At 32.7% G+C, this 27229-nt stretch overlaps 4 protein-coding genes and 2 long non-coding RNA genes across 11 annotated transcripts in view; 4 read left to right on the forward strand and 2 right to left on the reverse strand.

The window, feature by feature from the left end:
• The first annotated feature begins 499 nt into the window (after positions 1–499).
• Positions 500–2084, forward strand: LOC143907293 (uncharacterized). The gene is made up of 6 exons (XM_077423977.1): positions 500–640; positions 753–893; positions 966–1095; positions 1261–1590; positions 1705–1855; positions 1945–2084. Exons 1-5 carry the CDS (start codon positions 515–517, stop codon positions 1761–1763), a joined length of 786 nt encoding a protein of 261 aa, XP_077280103.1. The 5' UTR covers positions 500–514; the 3' UTR covers positions 1764–1855; positions 1945–2084.
• LOC143907310 (apoptosis-inducing factor 3-like) lies at positions 1823–2578 on the forward strand. Its single transcript, XM_077423993.1, has 3 exons — positions 1823–1855; positions 1945–2161; positions 2313–2578. Exons 1-3 carry the CDS (start codon positions 1823–1825, stop codon positions 2576–2578), a joined length of 516 nt encoding a protein of 171 aa, XP_077280119.1.
• Positions 2579–2780: 202 nt separating this feature from the next.
• Positions 2781–27229, reverse strand: part of LOC143907298 (uncharacterized) — a 192712-nt gene continuing 168263 nt past the window's right edge. The window contains exon 2 of the long non-coding RNA XR_013259824.1: positions 2781–3007. This is a non-coding gene — a long non-coding RNA (uncharacterized LOC143907298). The remainder of the gene's footprint in view (positions 3008–27229) is intronic.
• On the forward strand, positions 3291–4086 carry LOC143907296 (uncharacterized). The gene is made up of 2 exons (XR_013259823.1): positions 3291–3411; positions 3568–4086. It is a non-coding gene; the product is annotated as an uncharacterized LOC143907296 (long non-coding RNA).
• On the reverse strand, positions 4317–7833 carry Pnn (desmosome associated protein-like protein pinnin). The gene is made up of 5 exons (XM_077423972.1): positions 7556–7833; positions 6821–7016; positions 5307–5480; positions 4936–5230; positions 4317–4777 (listed from the first exon to the last, which is right to left on the reverse strand). The coding sequence occupies exons 1-5, from the start codon at positions 7708–7710 to the stop codon at positions 4464–4466; spliced, it is 1134 nt and encodes a 377-aa protein (XP_077280098.1). The 5' UTR covers positions 7711–7833; the 3' UTR covers positions 4317–4463.
• LOC143907290 (serine/threonine-protein kinase SIK3) overlaps positions 8281–27229 on the forward strand; it is a 199086-nt gene continuing 180137 nt past the window's right edge. Inside the window, exons 1-3 of one of the 6 annotated variants that reach the window (XM_077423966.1) lie at positions 8282–8511; positions 20494–20790; positions 20914–21084. In XM_077423966.1, coding sequence (XP_077280092.1) covers positions 8359–8511; positions 20494–20790; positions 20914–21084 — 621 coding nt within the window. In that variant the 5' untranslated portion in view covers positions 8282–8358. Of the gene's footprint in view, positions 8512–20493; positions 20839–20913; positions 21085–27229 lie in introns of those variants that run through there. The other 5 variants (XM_077423967.1, XM_077423968.1, XM_077423971.1 and 2 more) reach the window with 5 other exon arrangements.

A 27229-nucleotide genomic window follows, 5' to 3' on the forward strand; every position in this document is an offset into this window, starting at 1 on the left:
CATCTTCCACAACACGCTTTACAACCGCAGTACCGCTCTACAACCACGCCGTACAACACTCTTACAACCACTTACGACCACGCTTACGCAATTGTAGAATAGCCTTTTAGAATACGAGACCGAAAAGCGTATTGACGTTTACGAAAAGGTTATGTTTTCACATATGTTTGGTTCAAAAATGGCGGAACAAGAATACCTACTTTTTTTTAGAGCTCTAGAAGCTGCGGTCCACTTGACGGCGACGCTACAAATGCTTCAAAGCATTCCTCTTCTCTTTTCTTTCAATGAAGAAAGAAGGAGAAGAAGAACGCTCCAAAGCATTTGTAGCGTCAAGTTGCGTCAAGTGGAGACCGCAGCCAGAATCAGCTGCGGGACCATCACTCTCGGTTGTGATTGGTGACCGCGGTCGGCGCGGTCAGCCAGTCAGCAAGCGAGCCGCCGGATGCGCTTCTCTTATTATTTATTATTGTAAACGGTCCTTTAAGGCCTTTGCACAATGCTAGACAGCTAGACAATGGGTGTTTTCCAGCAAGGAACACAGGCGACACTGCGTGGCACAGTGTCAGACACAGTGCTTCCCAACAACGACAGTAACGACACAGCGAAGCACATCTCGACACAGCATCGGTGTAGAGTTCGAGTGTGTTCTGTCGGCATTGTTGCCAATCTTTCTCAGCACTAGTTTTTTATTTATTTTATTTGTTTAAACATAACCTTTTTACTGCTTTCACATTAAACATAACTTATTTAAGGTGCCATTACATGGGAGCGTCCGAGCGTCCGAGCGTCGAGCGTCGAGCGTCAAACACGTGCGCATCACCTTTGCGCAGGATTCTAAACCGTACAGATTTCAGCGTCTTGACGCTATTCCTATTGCAATGGCGAGTGACGAGGTAAGTAGGTTATGTTCCTGTTTTGGCATATCTCTTGTTGAGATAAGTAATTAAAATATTGTATGCTAATAGGCATCAGATATAACGTGCGGCGTGTGCACGGCAACAATTGTAAGAAAAAATATTAAGAGTCACCAATGTGTGCAACAATGGCACGGTATTACCATCGAGTCTGAGTCCCAAATATTTTATCCTACAAATGGTATGGCCTATAATTCATTAAATTATACAATAATATACAACTATTGTATATATACATATATACATACATATATATATATATATATATATATATATATATATATATATATATATATATGTATTGAAAGACATTGTAAGTATAAGCAGTATGTGTGCGATTTTGCAGAAAGAGATGAATGTTTGGCAAGAGTAATATGTGATGGCAAGGAACAAATCGTATTAATAAATAAAGAATCACTTGGTCAATCCTATTTGAAACAAATACAAATAGGCAATGAAGTGACAAAGTCTATTAATCTATCGGTGGATGATTGCTGTCCTTCAGATGATGATTCAGTATTGTGCTCAACAGCAGTAAACAAAAATATAATAGACGAATTATTGATCGAAGAAGTCAGAAAGAGACCCCCTATATACGATTACACACTGCCTTTGTCTTTCCGTGGCAGACACAAAGTTGCAGAGTTGTGGGCAGAAATTTCTAATGCTCTTAAAGGTACCTGTATTACATAAGCCTGCGAATTACCAAATAAAAACAATGATATTACATTAAATGGTGTAAAAGTATGTATTAACAAATTTATTTAACCCATTGTAACAAATGTTTTAGGTCATTTAATGTGGCTAAGGTCGAACTTACAGACGGCCAGATTCTACCAGCGGATATAGCTATTGTTGGAATAGGATCCACTTTTTATACCGACTGGCTGAAAGAATCTTCTGTTCAAATGAGGGACGATGGTGCTATACCAGTAAATAAGGTATAACATTTGGACACGGTACTAATTATGTACAGTTCTAATTATGTATCATTCTTCATTTTAATAATTGGATGTTAATCGAATTCTAGCATTTAAGAACAAGTGTGGAAAATGTATATGCTGGAGGTGACATAGCTTATGCACCGATATATGGATCCGACGACACGTTAGCTGCGATAGGTCATTATTCTTTAGCTCATTATCACGGCAAAATTGCGGCTCTAAACATATGCGGTAAAGAAACTTCTTTGAAGACTGTGCCATTCTTCTGGACGAACTTACTGGGTAGAAATTACAGATATGCAGGTAAATTTGCACATAATATATTTATTGTCCTTTTAAAATCGAGTTTAAAATACTCTGTTTGCACAACACAGTATTTCAAAAGTATAATAAATTACGCACTTCGTAAAGATTTAACAATCCAATTAAACAATCTTTATCGCTTCATTTTCAGGCCATGGAAACCCTACTAGCATAAAGATTCATGGCTCACTGGACAAACTGGAATTCTTCGCTTACTATCTTAAAGATGGCAAAGTAATAGGAATTAGTAGTGTTAATGCTGATCCAGTTGCAGCAGATTTTGCAAATATGCTGTACGAGAGAAAGATACTAACAGAAGAGGAGATTAATACAGATCCGTTTGGTTGGATGAAAAATAAGCCAAAGGATGTCTCAACCCGGTTTCAAGAAAGCATTCTTATTGACGTGCAAGCTTGAGTTATTTTATACAAACGAAATAACTTAACGATTTCGAACAATTATGTCACAGTATTAGTCTCAACTTTTACTTTGTACATTCTCAATGTACCTTATTAGACGTAACTTGTGTAATATATTTCATGATACTGTTCTTATGTTAAGAAATACTTCATGTAGTATATTCGGCATTGTGCACAAAAAGAAAAGAGAAAATTAAATGTCATTGTTGAATTTGTTGCTTATTTAATTTACGAAAACCTAAAGGGTACAAGGCACCAAAATTCCTCACCCGAGGAATGCAACCGAAAAAACCCCCCCTCACTCGCCATTGCAATAGGAATAGCGTCAAGACGCTGAAATCTGTACGGTTTAGAATCCTGCGCAAAGGTGATGCGCACGTGTTTGACGCTCGACGCTCGACGCTCGGACGCTCCCATGTAATGGCACCTTCTGCTTTAAAATTATTCTGGTGAAAAACCCTTGCAAAAATATAAATGTGTCCACAATGGTCAAGTTTTGCGTTCCAACAAACACTCATACACATACTACGTTTACGCGAGCGTTACTTCTGTAGTAACTTACGTTAATTCCTTCGCGTAAACGGGATTTTGTAGTATAACTTACGATAATTTACTCCGCGTAAACGAGTGATATATCGTAAGTTACTACAGAAATAACGCTCGCGTAAACGTAGTAATAGTGTTCGAGTGTTACTACGTTTACGCGAGCGTTACTTCTGTAGTAAGTAGTAACTTACGATATATCACTCGTTTACGCGGAGTAAATTATCGCAAGTTACTACAAAATCCCGTTTACGCGAAGGAAAATCCTATTTACGCAAAGGAGTTATTGTAAGTTACTACAGAAGCAACGCTCGCGTAAACGTAGTAAGTGTCGCACCGTTACTACGTTTACGCGAGCGTTACTTCTGTAGTAACTTACGATATATTACTCGTTTACGCGGAGTAAATTATCGTAAGTTACTACAAAATCCCGTTTACGCGAAGGAATTATCGTAAGTTACTACAGAAGTAACGCTCGCGTAAACGTAGTACTTGCTGGAAAACAGCCAATATAGGGCCGCAGGGGGAAGTGATCCGCGCAGTTCCTTGGGCCTAACTGGGCCTAACAAACCTACGGCATTAACCCGAGTTCCCGACACCGCGGACATACACACACAACTACACATACTCGCGTCAGTGCAATTGAAAAAAGACACGCCTCACGGCCTCACGGCTCATACTTGCGTCAGTGCAATTGAAAATAGACACGCCTCACGGCTCAAATTCGACAAGTGGTTCGTCCTGGCCGTTTTTGGAGCAGTACTGCTTGAAGGCCAATCACAGAAGAAGAAGAAGAAGCTAGACAATAGACAATAGACAATAGGCAATAGGAGAACAGGGAATATATATAAAGAAATCAGAAATCATGTATAAATGCAGAATAAACAGTGGCACAGGCAATAGACAGAGTTTCCGTCACGTTGAAAATTCTGTGCCTATTACCTGTTGCCAACCAATCGACAATCGTAGCATTCGAATTTTTTAGGTTGTAGCTAATTAACGAATTTTTGGTTATTTCCTCTTTCCATTGCTTGTTGCTTGGCATTGTGCAAGGGCCTTTACTGTGTGTGTGTGATTTACAATATATATAAATAAGCTAATTTATTTAAAGGAAAAATTCACCTTATTTTTCTGTAAGGAGACTAAAAGCCATGAGAGTAAACTACAGATTTATATGGTAATAAAATTACAAGTTTTTTGATCTTTTAGGAATATCTTTAATTGTACAATCATAAAACAATGTTAAAAGAACCTACTATGAAAATCCTCATTTTACGTTGGACCATCGGCTGTATATAATATTAATATGTATAACTCTTTTTATCATAGCGAATTTTATTCTAGCCATTGTTTACTTCTGGTTGCACTATTTCCAATTGTACTTCTTCTTTTTTCTCAACAGTATGATCATTATCGAAGTTTTCATTTATTATAGACTGCATTGAAATATCAGCATTATCATTGATTGCAGTCTCAATATTATGTTCTGGATTAGGATCTCGATTTTCTTCACCCTCTTGTATTAAAGGTGCAGCTTCTACAGTATGTAAAGATGAAGATGCTTCAAAGTTTTGTGAATGTTTGCCTAATCCTATCTGAACCTCTATTAGATTTAATTCTTCAACCAAAGCTTTTTCTCTTCTTTCAATTTCCTCTGAAATAATACAAGATAAATATACTATTTTATGAACATTCGCGTATATATATATATATAAATATTGTATATATATATATATATATATATATATATATAAGTATATATATATATATTAAATAAATAAAATTACATACAATATTTATGAGAATACTAACCATGAAGTTCTTTTGTGGACTGCGCTAGTAACATGTCCGTTTGTGGATGTTTACGCTTTGGTACATAATAAATAGAAGGTTGTGCATGCGTTTTTATAAAAGAAACAAGGGGCAACTGTGCATTGCGCCAATCTTGAAACTGCCGACTACGTGTGAGCTTTGCTTCCAATGCTCGTACTTCAGCCAATTGTCGTTTTCGTGATAAAAATAGTTGTTGTCTCTCTTTTCGTAGTTCTTCTTTCTCTCGTCGTCTAGCCTCTTCTACTCTAGCTTCTACTTCTGCCTTTTTATCTTCCTGTAAATGAGACATTATATATTTTAATGATAAATATATCTATTTGCTGAATATACCTTACCTAAATATATCTTACCTTCGCCTTAAGTTTAGTTTCCTCTTGTCTAAATTTTTGTAAAGTACCCAAAAGTGCACCAAACATACGTTTATTTCTTTGTCGACTACGTTCATCTGTTCTTTCTCGTCTAATAACCTCTTGACGCGAAGGAATTTCTCGAGGAGTGGCTATTACTCTGGATGATACAGCAGGCTTAATAAACATTAAAATACATATTAGTTTATCTTATGTACAAATATTAGAGTAGAATACATCAAAGATTATACAAAATTATACTTGACAAGTCAAAATACATGGTTAAAAAAGTATAATAAAAAAGTATAATTTGAGTGTAAATCAAAACAATAAAATAAATTTAAAAATATATGAAAAAATTTATATTATATTTATGCTTTTTTTTTAAGCTTGCATGATCCCTAATACAGTTTGTGTCATCAAATTATTGAATTTATATCAATATCAAATATCAAAATAATTTATAAATAAAGAATAAACGCGTATAAAATAAAGTAAATTAAATGGAGTCTGTGTCTCAAAAGTTTCTTTTCTTTTCTTATTCTGAATTTCTTTAAAGCTGTTTCAAACAAATCCATAAAATTTGTTTTTTTCCTGCAATTTCATAATGCTGAAATAAAAATATAATTTTCAATTAAAAAAACAAAATAACCTTGATATATAAACTTTAAAAATTAAATAAAAATATTTTTTATTTTTATTATCAAATTCTATATTAAATATAATGGTAAATATTTCTTTACACAGTCAGCCCCGATGATCTTGACCTTGACATGTGTTGTCAAGGACATGATCCTGAATAACTTCTTGTAACTTAATCGTCGTTCATTGCTTATTTAAAAGTTATAAATAAAAAAAGTTTGAGAAATTTACAAGTTTGTGTCAGGTCTATCATTGTACGGTTCAGGTTTTTAACTTTCCACACGAACCGAGATCCACCCCTACTCTCCCCTGCCTGTGGGGGAGAGGCTATCCCCCTCCCTCGCTTACATGTGTACTGTCTACACACATCAGCATACATATCAGCAAATTACTTTCCTTAGTATTGACACAAATTCGTATATTTTTCAAACTTTTTTGTTCATAACTTTTAAATAACCAATGAGCGACGATTAAGTTATAACGAAAAGTTGCTCACAGTCATGTCCTTGACAACATATGTCAAGGTCAAGATCATCGACTCCATTATCAAAAAAAGAAAAAAAAGGTCAAGATCATTGGAGCTGACTATATAAAGGGAAATATTTACCCTTAAAAATATTGCAATACATTACATATTCACGAAGTATCTCAAATTGAATGTGTAGTGTGCGTGCATGTGCGTGTGTGTACAAATACATATTGAAATGTCCAGGCATTCTTGCTGGTCAGTGTACAACCAAAATTGGAAAAATTTAAAGAATGTGAATTTTGCAGAACCATTAAATATTTTTATATTAGACAGACGTTTCTATTAAGAAGTATCAATCACAAACAAAATATGTTATTTTCAAGATCACATATACGTAAATAAATACCTTAGCAATGCTATCGTCTTCATCAGCACTGTCATCTGCGGTAGATGGAACGCGTGCACTTAATCGACTAAAAACTGTTTTTGGTTCTACATTTGAACTCCCTTGCCAGCGCCGTTTGCCTCCAGGCAGTTCATTATTCACAAACTCTGTTATAGTTCTTCGACGATCTTCTTGCAATAGTCGTTTTTGAGGTATTCTAGAAAATAATGAATTAAATAAAACAAAATTACACCTAACACAATCACACTAACAAGAATATATATAAAAATATATATATAGTTATTTAATATATAATAAAAAAAATATATGTGTGTGTGTGTGTAATATAAGGCTGGTATTACTACATTTACGCAAGCGTTACTTCTGTAGTAACTTACAATAATTCCTTCGCGTAACCGAGATTTTGTAATAACTTACGATAATTTACTCCGCGTAAACGAGTAAATTATCGTAAGTTACTGAGAAGTAACGCTCGCGTAAAAGTAGCAATAGAAAGTAATCTTATATGTAAGATCCAACTATAAATATCGCTTTAAGTAACATACATATGAAATAAACGAGAAAAATATATAACAAGTAGTACAAAAATAAAGGTTACACGAAAATGTATGAGAATATACGTGATAATGAATATTGCTAAAATATCTCATGACTGTTATTATAAAGTACTTTAAAAATTCATAATAATTTTATAAATTTAGAAAATAAATTAAAGATTTTTGAATTAAATATAACCTAGATTGCAATGGACCGCTTTCACCATCAGGAATATCCCGGCCCAAGATTTTACGAATGCTGCGATCGAGACCACGAAGCCCATCGCGGGCGACTTCTAACTGAGCTTCTAATCTGTCGGCTCCCCATAACTCTTGACAATCTAATTTCCTCATTACAAATTCTTCAACCACTTAATAACACAGAAAATAAATTTCTTTAACAAAAATCACAATAGTATCATCAATATCGTCAATCGTCGCCAAAAGACTAAAGAGATTTTATAAACTGTGAATTTAGACATAAACATAGTAACGGCTCTTGCTCATAGAACGCAGAAACACTTGCGCGCAGCAGAAAGCGAAGCGGTAGCCAATCAACATGCCATTTTTTCGTAAAAACTAGTAGTTTATTGATTACCACTTTTTTACTACGTTTACGCGAGCGTTACTTCTGTAGTAACTTACGATATATCACTCGTTTACGCAGAGTAAATTATCGCAAGTTACTACAAAATCCCGTTTACGCGAAGGAATTATTGTAAGTTACTACAAAAGTAAAAACGCTCGCGTAAGTAGTATACGATATACGACTCGCATTTGTAGACCTAGCATTGTGACTAGAGTGAATTTTGGAACGCAGTCCATATACTGGTTATACTGCTGTGGTGGAATTTTGGAACGCTCTGGTGGAAACATCAATGTTTACCGTCACTAGATGTCAGTATTAAGAGACGATTATAATTCCTCTGTCGACGTAATTTCGTACTAAGCAGTATTGCAATTGGCAACGAGTCAAGCACGAGCGAGAGAAGTGATCAAAAAATGGCATCCGTGCCGACGTCGCACAATGAGGTTTCCCAGGAATTTTCTGTCAACAAACTCATCCGTGTCGGTTATTACGAACTGGAAAAAACTATTGGTAAAGGAAATTTTGCCGTAGTTAAAATGGCCACTCACGTCGTAACAAAATCCAAGGTAAAAGACGCCGTAAAAACCTTTAGTCACAAACATGAAATCCGTCATTTTGTCGTTAATATCTTCTGAATATCTGTGTGAATACTTCTTTAGTTTTATATTTTTAGGATTTAATTATAACATATGATTGTTTTAATACAGTTATGTTTTATGGCTATATTTAACCAGTTAATATTTTAAAAAGTACATTTATCATTGTTCAAAAAAATACATTGTTGCCTTATTTGAAGTATGTAATTCATATGTATAAATTTCATAAATCATGTTATTTATATTTGCACATTAGACATTTTGAGCAAACATGCAACAGCAATATATCAGTAGCAGAAATATTTCTTGTAATTTTAAAATTGGTTTATAGCTAGCTTGATTTTAAATTTGTATATCCAAACTTATATCCTTTTAATTAAAATGTGCCGTTAATGAGAAAAAGAAAGGAATAGTGACTACACACATACATTTGTGTACATACAGATACATATTCACGCATATAAATACACTAGTGAGGTTATATGTTTATTATATTTTCTGAGTTAATTGCGAGGTTAATTGTATATATTGGAAAGTATATATATATAAAATTTTACTTAAAATTATAGTTCATTTCCATGACTTGACACGTTAATATGTTTGATTTTATAGTTATATGAATATTATGTTAAAAGTAACAACTTACTAGTATTTTACATAAATACATATATACTTAGTTAGAAGGTACACTAGGGCTGCATTCCACTTATCGCTCACAACGCTCGCGAGCATCATTTCGTCCTTGTTTAACACTTGACAAACAACAAGGATAAAATGATTCCACGAGCATTGCGAGCGATAAGTGGAACGCACCCTAGGTAATCTGCTTGCACTTTTCTATAAAATTATATATATTTTTTGGAGTAAATCGAGTAATTCTTTTATTGTGTCGAAAAGGTTATACAAATTTGTGAAGATATGCATGCAAGTCGCTTGTGCTACTAAATTTGAAAATTGCTTTTTTTGATAGTTAATTTTTCAATGTATAACAATTTGATATTTTTTATTCAGTTTAGTGGATATTATTTCCCATTTCCATCTAAGATCTGAATTCTTTCCTTAAATATCTTATATACAACTATGAAACTCGCTACATAATTATAAAAATAGAACCATATAAGTTCATTTTTATCGCATCAATAAATTATTGAATCAAATGTGATATAAAGAAAATATAAGGTACACATGCTATTTATATTTAAATCTATTTTTTTCATATAGACGAAATTTGCTCATATTTTTTTTATTTATATATATACATATCTGGATATACTCATAAAGAGCATAAAATTAAAAATATTAAAAGCTATTGTTTAGAAACTTATTAGATAGCAGTAAAGTTTTTTTTTGCATTTTTGCAATTAATGCTGTTTATATGCATATATATGGCAAGATATATTGAGTGTTACTGCCGGATTACTCAGAGAGAGAAGTGACTAAGATTTTTTAAGTAAAATTATATTTTTTGCATAAATTGATTTTTGTCATGATTTTGCATCTCAAAATATTAAGATTATCAAAAAAAGAAACATTTAAATGTGATTTTTAAAATTATATCTATTTTTATAAGTGAACCACTAACTTATATTTAAAGATGCGTCTGTAATATGCAATTGCATTTCTTACTTTTTTAAATGTAGCTTGTAGTTACATGTTTTATTATATTAATTCTTTTTTTTTACTTTTTGTATAAAATATTTAGATAATATTATTTACTTTTTGACGATATATAATTATCTTAATATTTTTACATGTAGGATGGAATAAGAATGAATTTGTAAGAAAGAGTAGTAAATGGGGGGAAAAGAAACGCAAAATATTGACTTCTCAATATCTCTTTCTGTTATCGAGAAATCTTGCAACAATACTTTATATATCATGTAAAATGTGCGTATCAAACTCTTAGATATTAAAAAAGATTTTGTCACTTATATTTAGTTAAAAAAATAGCTTTTATTTTTAACTTTATGTGTGTGTGTGTGTGTGTGTGTGTGTGTGTGTATTCGATTTTTCTACTTTTTAAAAGTCGAAGAGTGAAATATCACTCAAAACGAGTAAAATGCAAATGTAAGGAAAAGTAAAAATTGTGCCTGTGTACTTCGAGTGATTTGTCACTCTAAGAAAGAGTAAAATTGCGCTCTATAAGTTGGAGTAAAATTGCATTCTATTTAAGTAAAAGAACTCTTTTCGAGTGCAGTAGATCAGTATCCATAGAAGTGAATTATATCACTACAATTTTGAATAGAAAATTACGTCTTATAAGTTAACGGAACAAAGTGAGCAGAATCGATTTTAATTAATATTTTTATTTGTTGCTTATTTGTTGCTAAAAAGTTGCCAAAGAAAAAAATTTGTTGTTCTGTAAGTTTTCTTAAAAAACAATGTTCCGCTAGAAGAAGATTAAGTTAGCGTGACAATATACATATAATAACGAAATTACACATAACAATAACGTAAGAATTTGTTGCTAATTTGTTGCTAATTTGTTGCTCGCAAAATAAGTGTAAACAATAGCGGAAAACCTCAGCGTGCGGAGTTATAAAAGTAAAGTATCAGAAAAAAATTTGTTGCTCGTTTAAATTTGGTACTGGCGTATTGTCTGAATTTGTTGCTCTCAAAATATCCGAGTTCCGAATTTGTTGCTTGCAAAATAAGTATAAACAATAGCGGAAAAACTCAGCGTGCAGCTAGTTACAAGAGTAAAGTATTAGAAAAAAATTTGTTGCTTATTTAAATTTGGTACTGGCGTATTGTCTGAATTTGTTGCTCTTGAAATATCCGAGTTCCGAATTTATTGCTTGCAAAATAAGTATAAACAATAGCGGAAAACCTCAGCGTGCAACTAGTTACAAGAGTAAAGTATTAGAAAAAAATTTGTTGCTCGTTTGGTACTGTTTGGACCTATTGTCTGAATTTGTTGCTCTCGAAATATTCAAGTTTTGAATTTATTGCTTGTTGTAAAAAGAATTTGCTCGCTGTATTAAAAGCTGGACCTCTAACACAGTCTTTTTATACGGCAGATTTGATAGTCGAAAATAGGAAAGAAAAATATACATTTTTAGCTGTGATAGATTATAAAGGACCACATCATACTCGAAGATCCAGTCAACAACTAGGACATTTCACAACATTATGTCTTTGTCCAAATAAGACATGGATGCTGTATGATGACTTAACAGAAAAAGAACAAAGAAAACCTGATACTTATAAAACAGATCCTCAGTTACTAATATGTGTATTGAATAAACATGAAACATAAATTCTAATAACTTTTTATTCCACATACACCACAGACACATACATAATTTCCTTTATACGTTTTACTCTAACAATAAGGATACAAAACTGATTTTTTGTAACTGCATGCTGACAACTTTGCTGTTATTTACATTTATTTTGCAAGCAATAAATTCAGAACTTGTATATATCCAGAGCAACCAATACGTCAGTAAAAAAGTTACTTTGTCCGTTGTGCGCAAAGCACGTGAGTTAGCATTCTTCCTTTCTTTTATTGAGAGAATTGTCGCGCATGCGCATAGCGAATAAAATTTTCTGCCAGACAGAGAGAATGATATCGTCTGTAACGTGATGTTTTCGGCCTTTTCCCGACCCAACTGGCAATGTAGTTTTATTACATATATGAGTCTGTCACACAAAATGACAGCTGCATGTACATAAGACTGTCTAGACCAATGAGCATCTATAACATAAAGCATGCTATGTTAGACTAGATGCTCATTAGTTTTAGTTATGCATATGCAGCTATGTTATTTTGTGTGTTATAGGCCTAACACCAAATCCAGCCGCAGATTATATGTTGATGTACAAGGGTCGTAAAAGAAAAAAATGAATTTAAATGATACAAAGAACACAGTTTATTATTAAAACCTGTGTATAATTACTATATAAGAAAGAAATATAGTTTATATACAAATCAAGATATTCCAAAATGTAAATATTGCATACAAGTAATAAATGGCAAGTTTGCGAGATAGAAAAAACCATGGAGAATGAAAGTGACCATTATCCAAGAAGCTAATTGCACAAAAATTCAATATCAATGAAAGCCGCAAAGAATCAGTAACTGTAGCAAGAGAAAAAAGACATCTGGTGCAATATAATCTTCACGTTTATGTTGTTACGAAAAAACTATCAATGAAATTATGTATCTAAGAATAATGAAATACAACAACTTTAAGACTAAACGACAAAAGACTGATCACTAGATGACTGGGGCAACGTTCTCTGGATCGATGAATTGAAATTTAAAATCTTCGGCTTTAAACGACATATTTTTATTTGACATATGCCTAGACTACATTATACTAATAGTAAAATATGGAAGTGACTTATAGTAATATGAAAATATCTATAAAAGAAGTAAGGCATTCACACACATTTCGTATCAATTGTATTCTCAAGAAAGAAATACAAAGAAATTCACGAAAATCATGCCTTTCTTTCAAATAAGCAATTAATAGATAGGTTTATAATGCAAGTGCATAATAATGCAAAATATATTTTACAGTTTTGTAAAAAGTATTTGGAAGACCGTGAAAGAATTGTACAAAATATTGATTGGACTCTTCAATTGACAGATTTAAATGCAATCAAATTTTTGGAAAGACAAAACTACATGAAAAAGGGTCCAGTTTTTAAAAAAGATTGGAAAATTTATAAAAGATCTGATGTATATCATATATTATAACAGAAACTATACAAAAAAATATAATTAAAAATGTGATTAAAAAAGAAATTATACAAAAATTAATCAAAAGAATATCAAGATTGTGTCAAATGAGCATGTCAAATAAAAAAAAGGATTTTTTTTGCGAAAAGGAAGTTTAACACACACACACAATAATAATCACACATAATAACTAAAACAGTCAAAATTACAAGTTTATAATTTTTTTTAATTACTTAAACTTATAACGGCGCATATTTTCTGAGATTTTCCGTGACTTTTGTTGCAATGTAAGTGATTAAATTGATCAATTTACTTTCCTCCTTTATCCTTTTTCTATAATGATATACAGGGTATCTCATTTTAATTTTTCCACGTAATTATCTTTCGTACTATTTGTTTTTTGAAAAAAATATTTTGAATAAAACTTACTCTGTTTCGAAAAGGACATCTTATTATAGACACAGGTCTTATCTAAATGGAGGTGCCTCTAAGATTTCAAGGTAATCTTTATTTTTTTAAATAATGGTACAATAAAAAATAGGGGTTTTTATGTATAAAAAAAACATTCCAAAGATTACCTTGAAATCTCAGAGGTAACTTTACATAGGCAAAACTTGTATCTATAATGAAATGTCTCCCTCGAAACAGAGCAAGTTTTATTTGAAATATTTTTTTGAAAAACAAATGGTTCAGGAGATAATTGTGTGGAAAGATTAAAATAGGATATTCTGGTTAAGGAAAGATCAGGGCTATCTGTCTGGACTTTACGCTTTTTTTCAAGTTTACTAAAATACTAATAAAGATATTTGGCTAAACATTTTAATGATACAATCTTTTAACTTTGCTATAAAAAAAAATAAAACAGAATTGTTAATCTTTTAACATTTTACAGAGATTAATTTCTTAAGTGGTCAAGCGTAGAGAGATGGCCCCATATGCTGGGCTATCTGTCTACATTCGAGGGGCTGTTTGTCCACATAATAATAAACACATTATTTATATTAATTTTTATACTTAATAATATCATTTATTATTAATATTGAAAAAACTGCCTAGTCATTGGAGTCAGCAGTAGTAGACACTTCGTGTAGATTTTGTAACAGGATTCCTGCGTGGAGCTGACTTTTCTTTGTATACGGTGGCATCAAACTGATTTTGAGCCTGTCACAAAATCAACATAATGAGTTTCTTTTGTTCCTTTTTTCATTCTTTTTTGCATTTAAGGCTTTTGCTTTTTCCTCAACAGTTTATTTTGGAGGGTGATGAGGTTAACAGCGCTTAATACTTTGTGGGATTTTTTTGGCATTTTTGCGTAGGGGTGCTTTTTGAAGAGGGTTGAACTAGGTCAACAGGTAACTTTACTAGTGGAGGGTCGCAAGTTTGGTCCTGGTGTAGTTACTGGCGGTACTAGTTTGTTGCTGATTAGAAAGAGGTGCCAATTTTGCAAGAGCATGTGATTTGGTATCGTCAATAACCGACTCATTGTCACTTTCAACGGCTACTAAATCTGTTTTGCCGATGGGTATAGGCTTATCAGTTACGCTAGCTGGCAAGAAATCTGATTCGTTGAATATTTCTAAATTAAACGGATGGATTCCTGTCTTTTTGAAGTCTGCAACAATGTTTGTTGGTGTAATGGATACTGGAGATACTGGAAATAGCCATTTTGACGATCTCTGGAATATTGTCATATGTCATCATTTTTCCAGGATTATTTGTGATCCAATTATTACACGCGGTATTGTAAGCTTTCTTAAAAGGCCCGTACATAGACACATCTAATGACTACACTTTGTTACTACAGTGCGGGGGAAGAAACAACATTGTTATGCCGTTTTCACGCGCAAAATTTATTGTTGCAACACTTATGAGCGATGGGTGATTATCTAAGTGACAGCAAAAGGACGGGCCTTTCTTTCGAGCATCTACTAGGACTGGTGATTTGCTTTGAAGGTTTCGATATTCGAAGTTTCGAAAAATATATTTGTGTGAATGGCGAATTAATTTATGTGCTCAAAAAATAATTTTTTTGAAATTAAAATTTTAAAGTATTATAACACATGAATTATTACATATTTAATATAGAAGAGTTTTAAATAAAAAGTCAAGCAGTTTTTACTGAAACATGAAGCGAGTTTTTGGAAATATTTCCTGTTCTGATAAATAATTATTTAAAAAGGTTAGTATTGCAATTAATATTTATATACTATCTTATTTAAAAAAATATATATATATATTAAAAAGAATAGGTGTCGAGAATAGCGTTCGTTGTATATAAGTGAATAAGATAGTTTTTAAAAAAGTGGAGATTACTTTTAAACTTTCAAAAAATCAATTTTTTAATTAATTTTTATTAAATGTTGAACTTTTTATATTTTTAACAATTAAAGTAATTTAAATCGACCTGACTGGCAATATATATAACGTCTTTCCGATATGAACATTGAAAAACTGTGAGCCAACTTGGTTTGTCGGATTCACACAGCACTTTTTTCAGATCAATATCGAGACATTATTAATTTTGACCGTGGTTTTGGTCCCTTGATGTAATTTCTAAATTAAATAGTTTTTAATTTTATTGCGAAAAATATTACCCCAGCCAGGGTTTGAACCTGGAACCTGGAACTTCCCGTATACCGTGCGGGTGTCGTGCCAATTCGACCACTGGGGCTGTGGTAATATTTATCGCAATAACAACTGTAAGATGGAGCACCGATTACTAGGTCGACGGTGTATAATAAACAGAATAATAAATTTTTCTATTTTTTTTTTTAATAAAACGCTTGTTAAAATTTGAAATATTTACCAAGTTATAATATTTTGTTACGTCAGAGATTCAAATTTTGTTAATACTGTCACTTTAATCACGCATTTTTCAAAATAAATCGAATTGTTCAATACATTTTACTTTTAATCTAATTAAAAATTGTTAATACAATTAACAATTTGTTTTTAAACTAAATTATTTTTAAACTATATATTTTTTGTTAAAAAAATAAAAAAGTATGGTTTTATTATCTCTAATAAAAACTTGTTAAAAAAAACGGGCACAGCTGTGCCGCAAGCAACAACGTAGAGCTACGTCGACTATCACTATTTCATGTTAAAGTATTCAGCGAAGGAAAGTAGACGTAGGGCTACGTCAACTGTCACTATTATTTAGCCAGACAGATTTTTTTTTAAATAAGAGACTACCGATGACTATAAAAAAATTTTATAAATTTATAGACAGCAATCCTGAAATTTCGATCTATAGATAAAGAGGAAATTCGAATGATTTATATTTTTTAATTACATTTTTACTTATTTTTATTATTGAAGTACTTTTTTTTATAATGGAATATTATAAATTGGGGAACTTAACGGATAGCATGTGACAATTAAATCATATAGTAAAAAAATTATTTTCGAAAAAAAATGAGTTTCTTAAAAAAATTGAAGTTATTGAAATCCCATCTTCATCAATGGCTTAAATATTTCGAAACTAAGTCTAGGATTTGTGAGATTTTTTTGAAAAACAAAACGGTTGCATTAAAAAACATATTTTTTACTTAAATCTTAAAAAAAAACAGTCATATTGCCCATTAAAAATTTTTTTGATATTTTCTTTAAAAAGTGCAGTAAAAAGAAAAAGATTACCTCATTTTATACAATATTTTTTTCTTTTTAAAGTTACAGGCATTTGAAATTTTAAACTGTATTTTTTTGAAAAAAATCTATAATTTAAGTATGTGTAGAGATGAAAATCTAAAAAAAGTCATGGAAGCAACTTTTATTTAAACAAAAATGAAAACAAAAAAATTTCTGCCAAATCAAAAATGGTCGAGGAAAATCTTCTGTGATTTGGCATGAAAAATGCGCTATATATATATATATATATATATATATATATATATATATATATATATATATATACACTATATATATGTATGTTTGTATATATATATATATATATATATATATATGTACACTGATAAAAATTGATGCGAATTTACAAAGGAAATTTATTTAATTTTAGGAGAAATTTACTGAATTTTTATAGGTTTTTAATTTCAAATTTGCATTGTTTTTTTAAATTAAAAATACAGAAATTTTATAAAAAATTAACTGAATCTGGTATTTTTACAGATCATTTGTAAATTAGCTCCTAGTATTGTTAAATTTATTCACAATATTATATACATGTACATCTCACATACCTACTTAAATTTTATTTCTATACAGTAAATTTACAGTCTGGTATGGGATTTTACTTTCAGTAGCGTGGTATTACGGTATATTCGAAATTATTGCTGTAATAGAAGGTTAAGTAGCTAAATATCTGACATATCTGCAGTATCTGTGAGATGTAAAATTTGTGACTTTACTCATAAAAACACAAAATCTATAATTAAACATGATTATAATCATATAAGGACTAGGGCTGTAATTTTTGACAACTTCGAAACATTGAAAAATTTGAAGCTTTGAATATTGAATCCTTCGAAGCAAATTTCATCGTACGGGTATCCGAATTAGGACTGGTAATTTGCTTCGAAGGATTAGATATTCGAAGCTTTGAAAGTTCGAAGTTAACTTCGAAGCTTTGAATTCTTTCGAAGCTTATTATTCGAAGCTTCAAAGTTGTCAAAAATAACAGCCTTACTTTAAATGTTTATATATAAACAATACCATATATTGTAGAAATAACTGGAATTATTTATATTATATTATAGTTGACTGCAGATCATAGAACTGATAATATGGCTCGATATACATTAATTGAGATATGGAAAAAAATGATCAAAGATGGAGATTGTCGAATACGGAAATTCTTCTTGTGGCATTACTTTATTGTCAGTGGGAAAATCGAAACCATAAATAATATAATTACGAAATATTATATGGGATGTTTAAAAGAAAAACATCTACGAAGTTTTAGATGAAAGAAACTATTGAGTAGAATTAATTGTATCGTTAAAATGAAAATTTATTGTAGATAAACAAAAATATGGTCTATGTTATATATTAATTAGGTGAGAAAAAGTTGTCAATGTTAATGGTTTTATGTTATGAAATAAAAAATGGATTTTTTTGATGAAATAAACGTCGAAGTATTAATGAATGAGAAGATTTAATAAATTCAATGTATTGCTGAAAATTGGAAAAAGGAATTGTTAATGAATTAAATTTTGACTTATTCGGAAGAGCAATAGAACACATATGCAACGTTCAATTAGTATTAGAAGTAATTGTTGAAATTAAGAATTTCACGCAGTGTTTCAAACAAAAAAATTATTTTATTCAATCTATGAAAGAACGTGGTGTTGACCACGTGATGCACGCGTGGTATACGCGTGGCTCCTCTTTACAAAAATTAAACTAATTCTAAATTCTAATTGCTAATCAGAGTCTTTCGCTTTATAATAACCAATCACGCTTTACAATAATACTGCTCTGATAACCGCTCTGATCAGACTCGCCGTGTACTTATCTGAAATTACGTCACCCCGGTCAGCTCACTTCGGAGTCCTATGCTACCTGATCTGTCGCCTATGAGAAAGAGAGTTATTCCTCGCGAGCACGTGCCTATAAAGGTTCCTATCGTCTTGTTTTCATGATTCTAAGATCGCTAATCATTAGACCGCGCTCTCAATAAGACACGGGATTCGTGTGTTAGGTGTGGCGCGAGAATTACTTTCCAACAGTAATTTTAGATATTAAACTTCAATTGTGAAATATAGTGGAAAAAACATTGTGGTTTAAGGAATTTTTCATGAAAAAATTGATTTACTCGAAATTAAGACCATGGATAATATTATATACAATGATATCTTGAAAACAAATGTATTTTAATATACTAAAAGAAAAATGTGTGCCATAAAATAAAATTGAATTTTAGCATGACAATGGTTATAATATAAATCAATGTTAGTCAAAGGATCTATTATCCTGTGAGAATGTGAAAGTTTTAAATTGCCGTCTCAATCTCTGGACTTCAATTAAATATTCGATTAAATATCTGTGACAAGAAGCAAAGTGTCGAGCCCAAAAATATAAACATTCAAACAAGACAGCATTATATATAATACAAAAATGTAATGTAGAAAATTAGGATAAAGCGTCTTCTGATTACGTTACGTGTTTAATCGAGTGCACATTTTGCTGCCATTATTGCTGTGAAAGATGTGACTTCCAAATATTTATAATAAAAACGTGGTCTAAAAGATTTTAAATGTGCTGTACTGTAAGTTAAATTATTTGTTTCTCTTATATAACGAAGTGACCGGAGACTATTTAACTTGCAATTTGTTACATAAATACGTACAAGATTATAAAAATATTTATTTGTTTACACTACTTTCTTTCATCTAACTCATTTTTATAATAAATTTATATATTTAATATTGGTTTTACGAAGCTCGTTCAAGTCAAACCGAGACTTATAGTTGCACGAAATATAATAGCGTTTTCCATTGGGATAAACTCATCGGCACTGGCAGCACTGAGTGCTTGAAGCGTATTATGCGATCGCGACGAGTTTTTTGTGGTGGTAAGTGACAAGTGTCTCCTATCATCGGTATGCGGCGTACTTCTCTCAGTTAAATTGATAGCAAAATAGCAGACAACAGTGTTAACGCATATATGGAACAGCGAATTATTATAAAGATATTTCTTGTGAATGGAGGCGTGAAACCGGCGGACATTTGCAGAAGACTCCAAGCACATTACGACGATGAGACAATTAGCTTCAGTAAAACATTTGAATGGTGCAAACGATTTAAAGATGGCCGTACATCATACTGCCTATCGCACTACTTTACATTATTGGAACTTGTATGGGAGATATTGCTTCATCCTCCTTCAGTTCAGACCTTGCTCCGAGCGATTTTCATTTTTTCGGACCTTTAAAAAACTTCTTGGAAGGCCAGCATTTCAGAACTGATGGTGAGGTAAAACACGCTGTCCGATTCTGGCTCCGGTACAGATGAATTTTTTTATGCTACTGGTATCCAGGTGTTAGTGAAACGGGGCAAGTGCATAAAAATGTAGCAGGAGACTATATCGAAAAATAAATATAGTTTTTATTTTTATAAATGCGTTCTATTATTTCGTACTTTACCCTTAAAAGTTTCGGTTTGACTTGAACAACCCTTGTATCTCCTTCTTTTTAAATCCTGCTTTTAAAAAATTAAACAACTATTTCTTTGATCGGAAACTTTTGCATGTCATCTACCTTTAGAATATTAAGTTATATTGATATTGTATTTATATTGTTATAGGTTGCTATAAAGATAATAGATAAAACTAAACTAAATGAGGAAAACTTAGCAAAAATTTTTCGTGAAGTACATATAATGAAAAGGTTACGACATCCTCATATTATAAGACTGTACCAAGTAATGGAAACGGAGAAAATGATATATTTAGTGACAGAATATGCTCCTGGAGGTGAAATATTTGATCATCTTGTTCGAAATGGTAGAATGCCAGAACCAGAAGCACGAAGAGTTTTCCGTCAGATTGTACTTGCCGTTCATTATCTGCATCAACAAAGAGTAGTTCATCGAGATCTTAAGGTCTAGCTGTTGTGTTATATCGAAATTGGATGTCCTACAATCTTAATTGTTAATAAAATTTATTACAAATTGTATACATATTGTTATATGCATATAATTAGCTTTTGCTTCTTCTTTTTTTAGGCTGAAAATTTGTTACTTGATGCAGACAATAATATAAAACTTGCTGATTTTGGATTTAGTAACGAATATACACCTGGTGTTCTACTTAGTACATGGTGTGGTTCACCACCATATGCCGCACCTGAAATTTTTGAAGGAAAACACTATGATGGTCCAAGAGCTGACGTATGGGTATGTTATAGTTTTTATATACATATATTTTTTTTAATATTTAAAGGCGACTTATGTAAATAACCCTATTATATATAGTTTAATTAATTTGATCAAACACTGCTGCGTTGCAGCGCGCACGGGATTGATTGACTTATGTCTGTTTTCACCAACATCGTTTAACTTTAACTTTAGTCTAACTAACCTAAGGGAGACTGTTAGAAAGAGACAAAGAATAAGTCAAACTAAGGTTAAAGTTAAAACGACGTTGATGAAAACGGGCATTAATGATTAAATAACTCAATGAATAACAACACGCGCGCGCGTGCGAACGCACGCGCACACACACACGCACACGCACACACGCGCGCACGCGCACGCACGCACACACACGCACACACACGCACGCACGCACGCACACACACACACACACACACACACGCACGCACACACGCACGCACGCACGCACGCACGCACGCACGCACGCACGCACGCACGCACGCACACACACACACACACCCACACCCACACACACTCACTCACACACACACCCACCCACCCACACACCCACCCACCCACCCCCACACACCCACCCACCCACCCACACACACACACACACACACACACACACACACACACACACACACACACACACACACACACACACACACACACACACACACACACACACACACACACACACACACACACACACACACACACACACACACACACACACACACAAACACACAAACACACACGCCCACACGCACGCACGCACGCACGCACGCACGCTCGCACCCACGCACCCACGCACCCACGCACCCACGCACCCACGCACCCACGCACCCACGCACCCACGCACCCACGCACCCACGCACCCACACACCCACACACCCACACACCCACGCACCCACGCACGCACGCACACACACACACACACGCACGCACACACACACGTCCCCCTTCAAACCAAACAACTTTCGTCTGAACCATTTCTTTCTAGAATCACAAATAAAAAAGTTTTTGGGGGTGATTGATTGAAATGGGACACTCTTTGTGCGCGTGCGTGTACGTGTGCGTGTATATTTATATAAGTCCGTTAAATATTAAAAAATCCACCATTTATAAACTACGCAACGGATACTATATTTTATTACATTGACATAAATTTTTCAAGTTTTTTACATATCTCTGAAATGCTCAATGTATCCATTTTTGCAGATGCAGCAGACATCTTGACGATACTCTATTTCATTTCACACACGTGTCATGGCCGTTCTGGTCACTGGATTTAACTTATGCGACTTTCTCGTGATTTGTGAAGGATACTGTCTTTGTGTCCCCATTCTCTGCTAATCTTATGGAATTTTGCACTGTATCACCGTGGCTGTGATACTGATTGACTGTGACATGTCACGCGTGTAGAATAAAATAGAGTATCGTCTAAATGTCTGCCACATCTGCAAAGGTAGACACGTTGCGCATTTGTATGTAAAAGGTACGTAAAGTTGAGGTATGTAAAAAAAACTTAGAAATTTACTTCCAATTCAGTGTAATGAAATGTAGTGTCTTTTGCGTAGTTTATGAATAATGGATTTTTTAAATGTTTTATGGACATATGAATAACCCTGTATATATTTTTTTATTCTAAAAAGTACAATTGTTCAAATATAATGATAATTATTTACTTTAGGAGAAGCACCTTCGATGACCTTAACCTTGATATATGTTGTCAAGAACATGACCCTGAGTAATTTTTCCTCATAACTTATTCGTCTCTCATTGCTTATTTAAAACTTATGAACAAAAAAAGTTTGAGAAATATAACAGTTTGTGTCGATACTAAGGAAAGTAATTTGCTGATATGTGTATATAGACAGTACACATGAAGGCGGGAGAGGGGCTGCCGCCTCTATCCCGCAAGCAGGAATGGATGGGCGTGGATCTCGCTTTGCGTGAAAAGTTAAAAACCCGAATCGTACAATGATAAACCTTGTTTTATCTTATAAGCAGGGTTGGGGTTAAGTGGGGTGGATCTTACTTCTCGTGGATGTTTCTCTGGACAGCATTGTACTTTCCACGCAAAGCGAGGTCCACCTTATTCCACCCCACCCCAACCCTGCTTATATAAGGTGAAACAAGGTTTATATTATTGACAGTTCGGGTTTTTAATTTTTCACGCAAACCAAGGTTCACCCCCACTCACCTCTGCCTACGAGGGAAGGGCTACCGCCGGCTACATGGTACTATCTAATATATCAGCAAATTACTTTCTTCAGTACACGGAAAAAATGATGTTGTATCAACAGCATCATTTTTGTATCAAGAGCATCAGTGTAATTGCGATAAAATTTATTGATGCAACATCAATATTAATGAACAAAAAACATCAGATAATTATTTTAATAACTTAAATATTTGGTCCAATAATATCCAGTTGAATTAACTATTTATGTTTATGGCAGCCCGTGACGTCGATGTTTGATTGAAGCAACTTTATTTTTTTTTCTATGTACTGACACAAACTATGGAAATGCATGGAAAGTGTATCCGTGGAGGCAGTAGGTTCCACTCCTCTTACGATTTCCACATACATATTAGTCATTTGTGCCTTTCAACGTTCAAAATAATTATTATATTTTTTAAATTCTTTTGTTCATAACTTTTAAATAAGCAATGAGCGACGATTAAGTTATAAGAAAAAGTTACTTAGGGTCATGTCCTTGACAATATTAAGGTCAAGGTTATCGGAGGTGCTTCCCCTAAAGTAAATAATTACCAATATAATTTTATTCTAGTTACACAGAGTGGATATAGAACTTATTAATGATGACCGTACGTGTGCGTGGTACTTCATATACAGGGTGTTGAAAAAAGGTGATACCAAATTTAAGAAGTATATGAAAACAAACCAAAAAGTCTTAAAAAGCCATTTATTTCCGAGTTATAAAACATATTCTGCGGCAGATGTTCGATGTGCCCTTCATTCATTTTAATACTCAATTCGACATACTTTCTTATTGAAGATTGAACATGTTAAAAAATTCCAGGTTTATTGCGTATTTATTAACAAGAGTTTAGGTTTATTGCATATTTATTAATAAGAATTGTCAATTTTCTGTATTAGTTTATCTAATGTATCAACTGATGTGACGTACACTATGTTTTTCAAATGTCCTCATAAATAAAAGTTTAACGGATTTAAATCCGTGAGCGAGGTGGCCATACAACTGGACCGCCACGTCATATCTACTTTTTCTGAAAACAATTGCTTAAATGTTGTTTAACAGTTATGAGCACCATCATACATGAACTACATTTATTGTCTACGTAGAAGAGCAATTTTTCTAAAAGTTCGACGATGTTCATTATTCATCAACCTTAGAAGTTTGTAAAGGACGAGTATACGAGCGGTCGCGTGTAAATACGTTGTACAATGAATACTCGTAAAACGAACGGAGAATACACATCGAATGTTTTATAACTCGGAAATAAATAGTTTGATAAATGTGTATAAAAGGTCAAACCTCACCGATTTTATCGCCATTTTAATATGTTGTAGGGGAGGTCTTTCTGAGTAATTCTACGCAAAAAGAAAGTGGGGGATGGCATTGGTTCAGAAGATATAACAAATTAAAGTTTCACAATTTTAATACTTTTTTTAGGTGTTGTAAAGTCACATTAGTTCTAAGAGAAGTAATTTGCTGATGTGTGTATAGACAGTACCATGTAGGCGGAGGAGGGGTGGTAGCCCCTCCCCTACAAGCAGAGATGGGTGGGGGTAGACCTCGATTCGCGTGGAAGTTATAGGTATTTTGTCAACAATCAAATTGACCAATTTTTCACAATTTGTTAGAAGCTTTTACCATGCAACTACACGAATTTCTCAGCCTCGTTAACGATAATAAGAAGTCGGTCAATTCAATTGTTGACAAAATACTCATGACTTTCCACGCAAACCGAGATATATCTAGACCCTCCCCCGCCCACATGTGTACTGTCTATACATACATCAGCAAATTACTTACCTTAGTACTAAAAAAAATAACATATTACAGCATATACAAACTTTAATATCAAATTTCAATTTGTTGTATCTTTTAAACTAATACCGTCTTCCACTTTTTTCTGGCGTAGAATTACTCAGAAAGATCTATTCTACAACATATTTAAGTAGCGATAAAATCGGTGAAGGGTTTGACCTTTTATACACATTTATATAAATAGTTTTTGGAGTAATGCTTATTAAGATCTTACGGTTTGTTTTCACGAATACTACATATAAAATTTGGTACTACCTTTTTTAACACTCTATATATTATATTTTATATATGTAGGATGGATCAAACAAAATGTTGCAAATGTTATCTCAGGCCAAACAATTTCTACTTGAAATATTTTTTGTCTGAAATTATACAATTAAAAGTTATGTATAACAAAAATTAGAGATTGTTGTACAACACTGATTAATTTATAAATTCAGAAATCAAATTATTTTTTTAGAGTTATTAAATATTTAAAATATTCATTAATATCTCCAAATATTTAATCTAAATACAAAATTTGATCGGATATTTGACAATGTGGATGACACGATTGATGTATAAAGTGCGTTCGTGGAGTGCGTTATTAGCGCTAGGTATTGCATTATTTTATCTTTATCGTTTATTAGATGTAAAACGAGGATGGAATTACATAATAGTGTTAATAATGCGTTCCGTGAACGCACCCTTTGTATTCTTTTTTTTATGTCTTCTACTGTCATTAAAGATGTGAAAAATACTCTATATTTTACACAAGGTTATAAAAAAATCTAATAAGGCGGATGGCAAGAAATAAGAAATAGAATAAGTCATAGTTTATTCGAATGGAAAAAGGGGTTTATATAGGGAAGAGTGGGGTAACTTCGAACACGAGGTAAACGCGAACGATTATTGTAGTAGTATATTAGAGTAGTGATATTTTCTAACTTTTCTCGCACCTAGCGATAGTCCGATATACGTTCAGTGGTATAAGTACGAGAAGTGGGAGAATATCACTACTCTAATATACTACAATAGTTAATTTCTGAAAAATTTCTGAAAAATTTGCAATTAAATTTGGGCATCCAGCCAACTGTATGATAAGTACTAGAACTTAGCTCTAATAAGCAGTGAAACGGTGGTAGCTGCTTTTTTTTAATAACCACTATATTTTATAATGGAATTAACTTTTGTTATTCTTTATAGCAAAATATTAATCATGTAATATTCGTTATACAGGGTGTTTGGTAATAATCGTCGGACCTCTTGTACACAAGTAGAGTGAGTTAAACCGAGTAGAAAAGTCCTCTACCATTTTGCGAAATTCGCAAATATTTGGGAATGGAATGTCTTTTTTCTCGCTGCGCGCTTTTACTAGAGTAGATTGGCCGATCTTTTTCAATTGATTTCTTAGTAAGTATTGCGAGCTTTGCAAAATGGTACAGAACTTTTCTACTCGGTTTAACTCACTCTACTTGCGTACAAGAGGTACAGCGATTATTACCAGACACTTTGTAATATTAAAAAATAAGAATTTGTGTATTTTTAATTGTTTACTATAAAATTCGGACATTGCCATACAATATTACAATATATTTTTACGTTAATTTTCACCCACAACATTGTAGGACAATGTTTGAATTTTATAACAAAATAAAAATTCTTGTGTTTTTTATACACATTCTATATGATAAATATTGCAACATTGTACGGCAAAATGTCCAAATTTTATAATAAATAATTAAAGATACACAAATTCTTGATAATTTTTTATTATATATATAACGAATATTGTATGATTAATATTTTGTTATAAAAAATAACAAAATTAATTACATTGTAAAATATAGTGATTACTAAAAAAAAAGTTGACACTGCCGAAATTTGAACTCTCATCGGCTGTAGATGAAAAAGTATAACCCCTGGTTTCCATGAACGCGTTATAACGCGTGTCAAATATGCGTCTCCATAGATTACCCCAATTAAATGCGTGCTTTTTTTAAACGCGCGCATTTGACGCGCAATTTAACGCGCGGCAATGGGTGCATGGAAATCAGGAGTAAAGGCCCGGGCACATAGAAAAACTTAAGCAGTAAGACGTAAGCAGTAAGCTATTGACCAATCACAGTCGATTATTCTTG

The sequence above is a fragment of the Temnothorax americanus genome, unplaced genomic scaffold (genome assembly GCF_048541705.1).
Source record: "Temnothorax americanus isolate GAGA-0224 unplaced genomic scaffold, ASM4854170v1 Scaffold8, whole genome shotgun sequence".
Classification (NCBI taxonomy): domain Eukaryota; kingdom Metazoa; phylum Arthropoda; class Insecta; order Hymenoptera; family Formicidae; genus Temnothorax; species Temnothorax americanus.

What these genes read in the sequence shown, in the direction of transcription:
- LOC143907293 (XM_077423977.1), top strand. Translation starts at nt 515, where the DNA reads ATGGGTGTTTTCCAGCAAGGAACACAGGCGACACTGCGTGGCACAGTG. An exon ending in AGCATCGGTGTAGAGTTCGA is followed by an intron (nt 641 to 752) that starts GTGTGTTCTGTC and finishes AACTTATTTAAG; the next exon opens with GTGCCATTACATGGGAGCGT. An exon ending in TTGCAATGGCGAGTGACGAG is followed by an intron (nt 894 to 965) that starts GTAAGTAGGTTA and finishes GTATGCTAATAG; the next exon opens with GCATCAGATATAACGTGCGG.
- LOC143907310 (XM_077423993.1), top strand. Translation starts at nt 1,823, where the DNA reads ATGAGGGACGATGGTGCTATACCAGTAAATAAG. An exon ending in GTGCTATACCAGTAAATAAG is followed by an intron (nt 1,856 to 1,944) that starts GTATAACATTTG and finishes ATCGAATTCTAG; the next exon opens with CATTTAAGAACAAGTGTGGA. An exon ending in TAGAAATTACAGATATGCAG is followed by an intron (nt 2,162 to 2,312) that starts GTAAATTTGCAC and finishes CTTCATTTTCAG; the next exon opens with GCCATGGAAACCCTACTAGC.
- Pnn (XM_077423972.1), bottom strand. Translation starts at nt 7,710, where the DNA reads ATGAGGAAATTAGATTGTCAAGAGTTATGGGGAGCCGACAGATTAGAA. An exon ending in AAGACGATAGCATTGCTAAG is followed by an intron (nt 5,481 to 6,820) that starts GTATTTATTTAC and finishes ATGTTTATTAAG; the next exon opens with CCTGCTGTATCATCCAGAGT. An exon ending in GTCCACAAAAGAACTTCATG is followed by an intron (nt 4,778 to 4,935) that starts GTTAGTATTCTC and finishes GTATTATTTCAG; the next exon opens with AGGAAATTGAAAGAAGAGAA.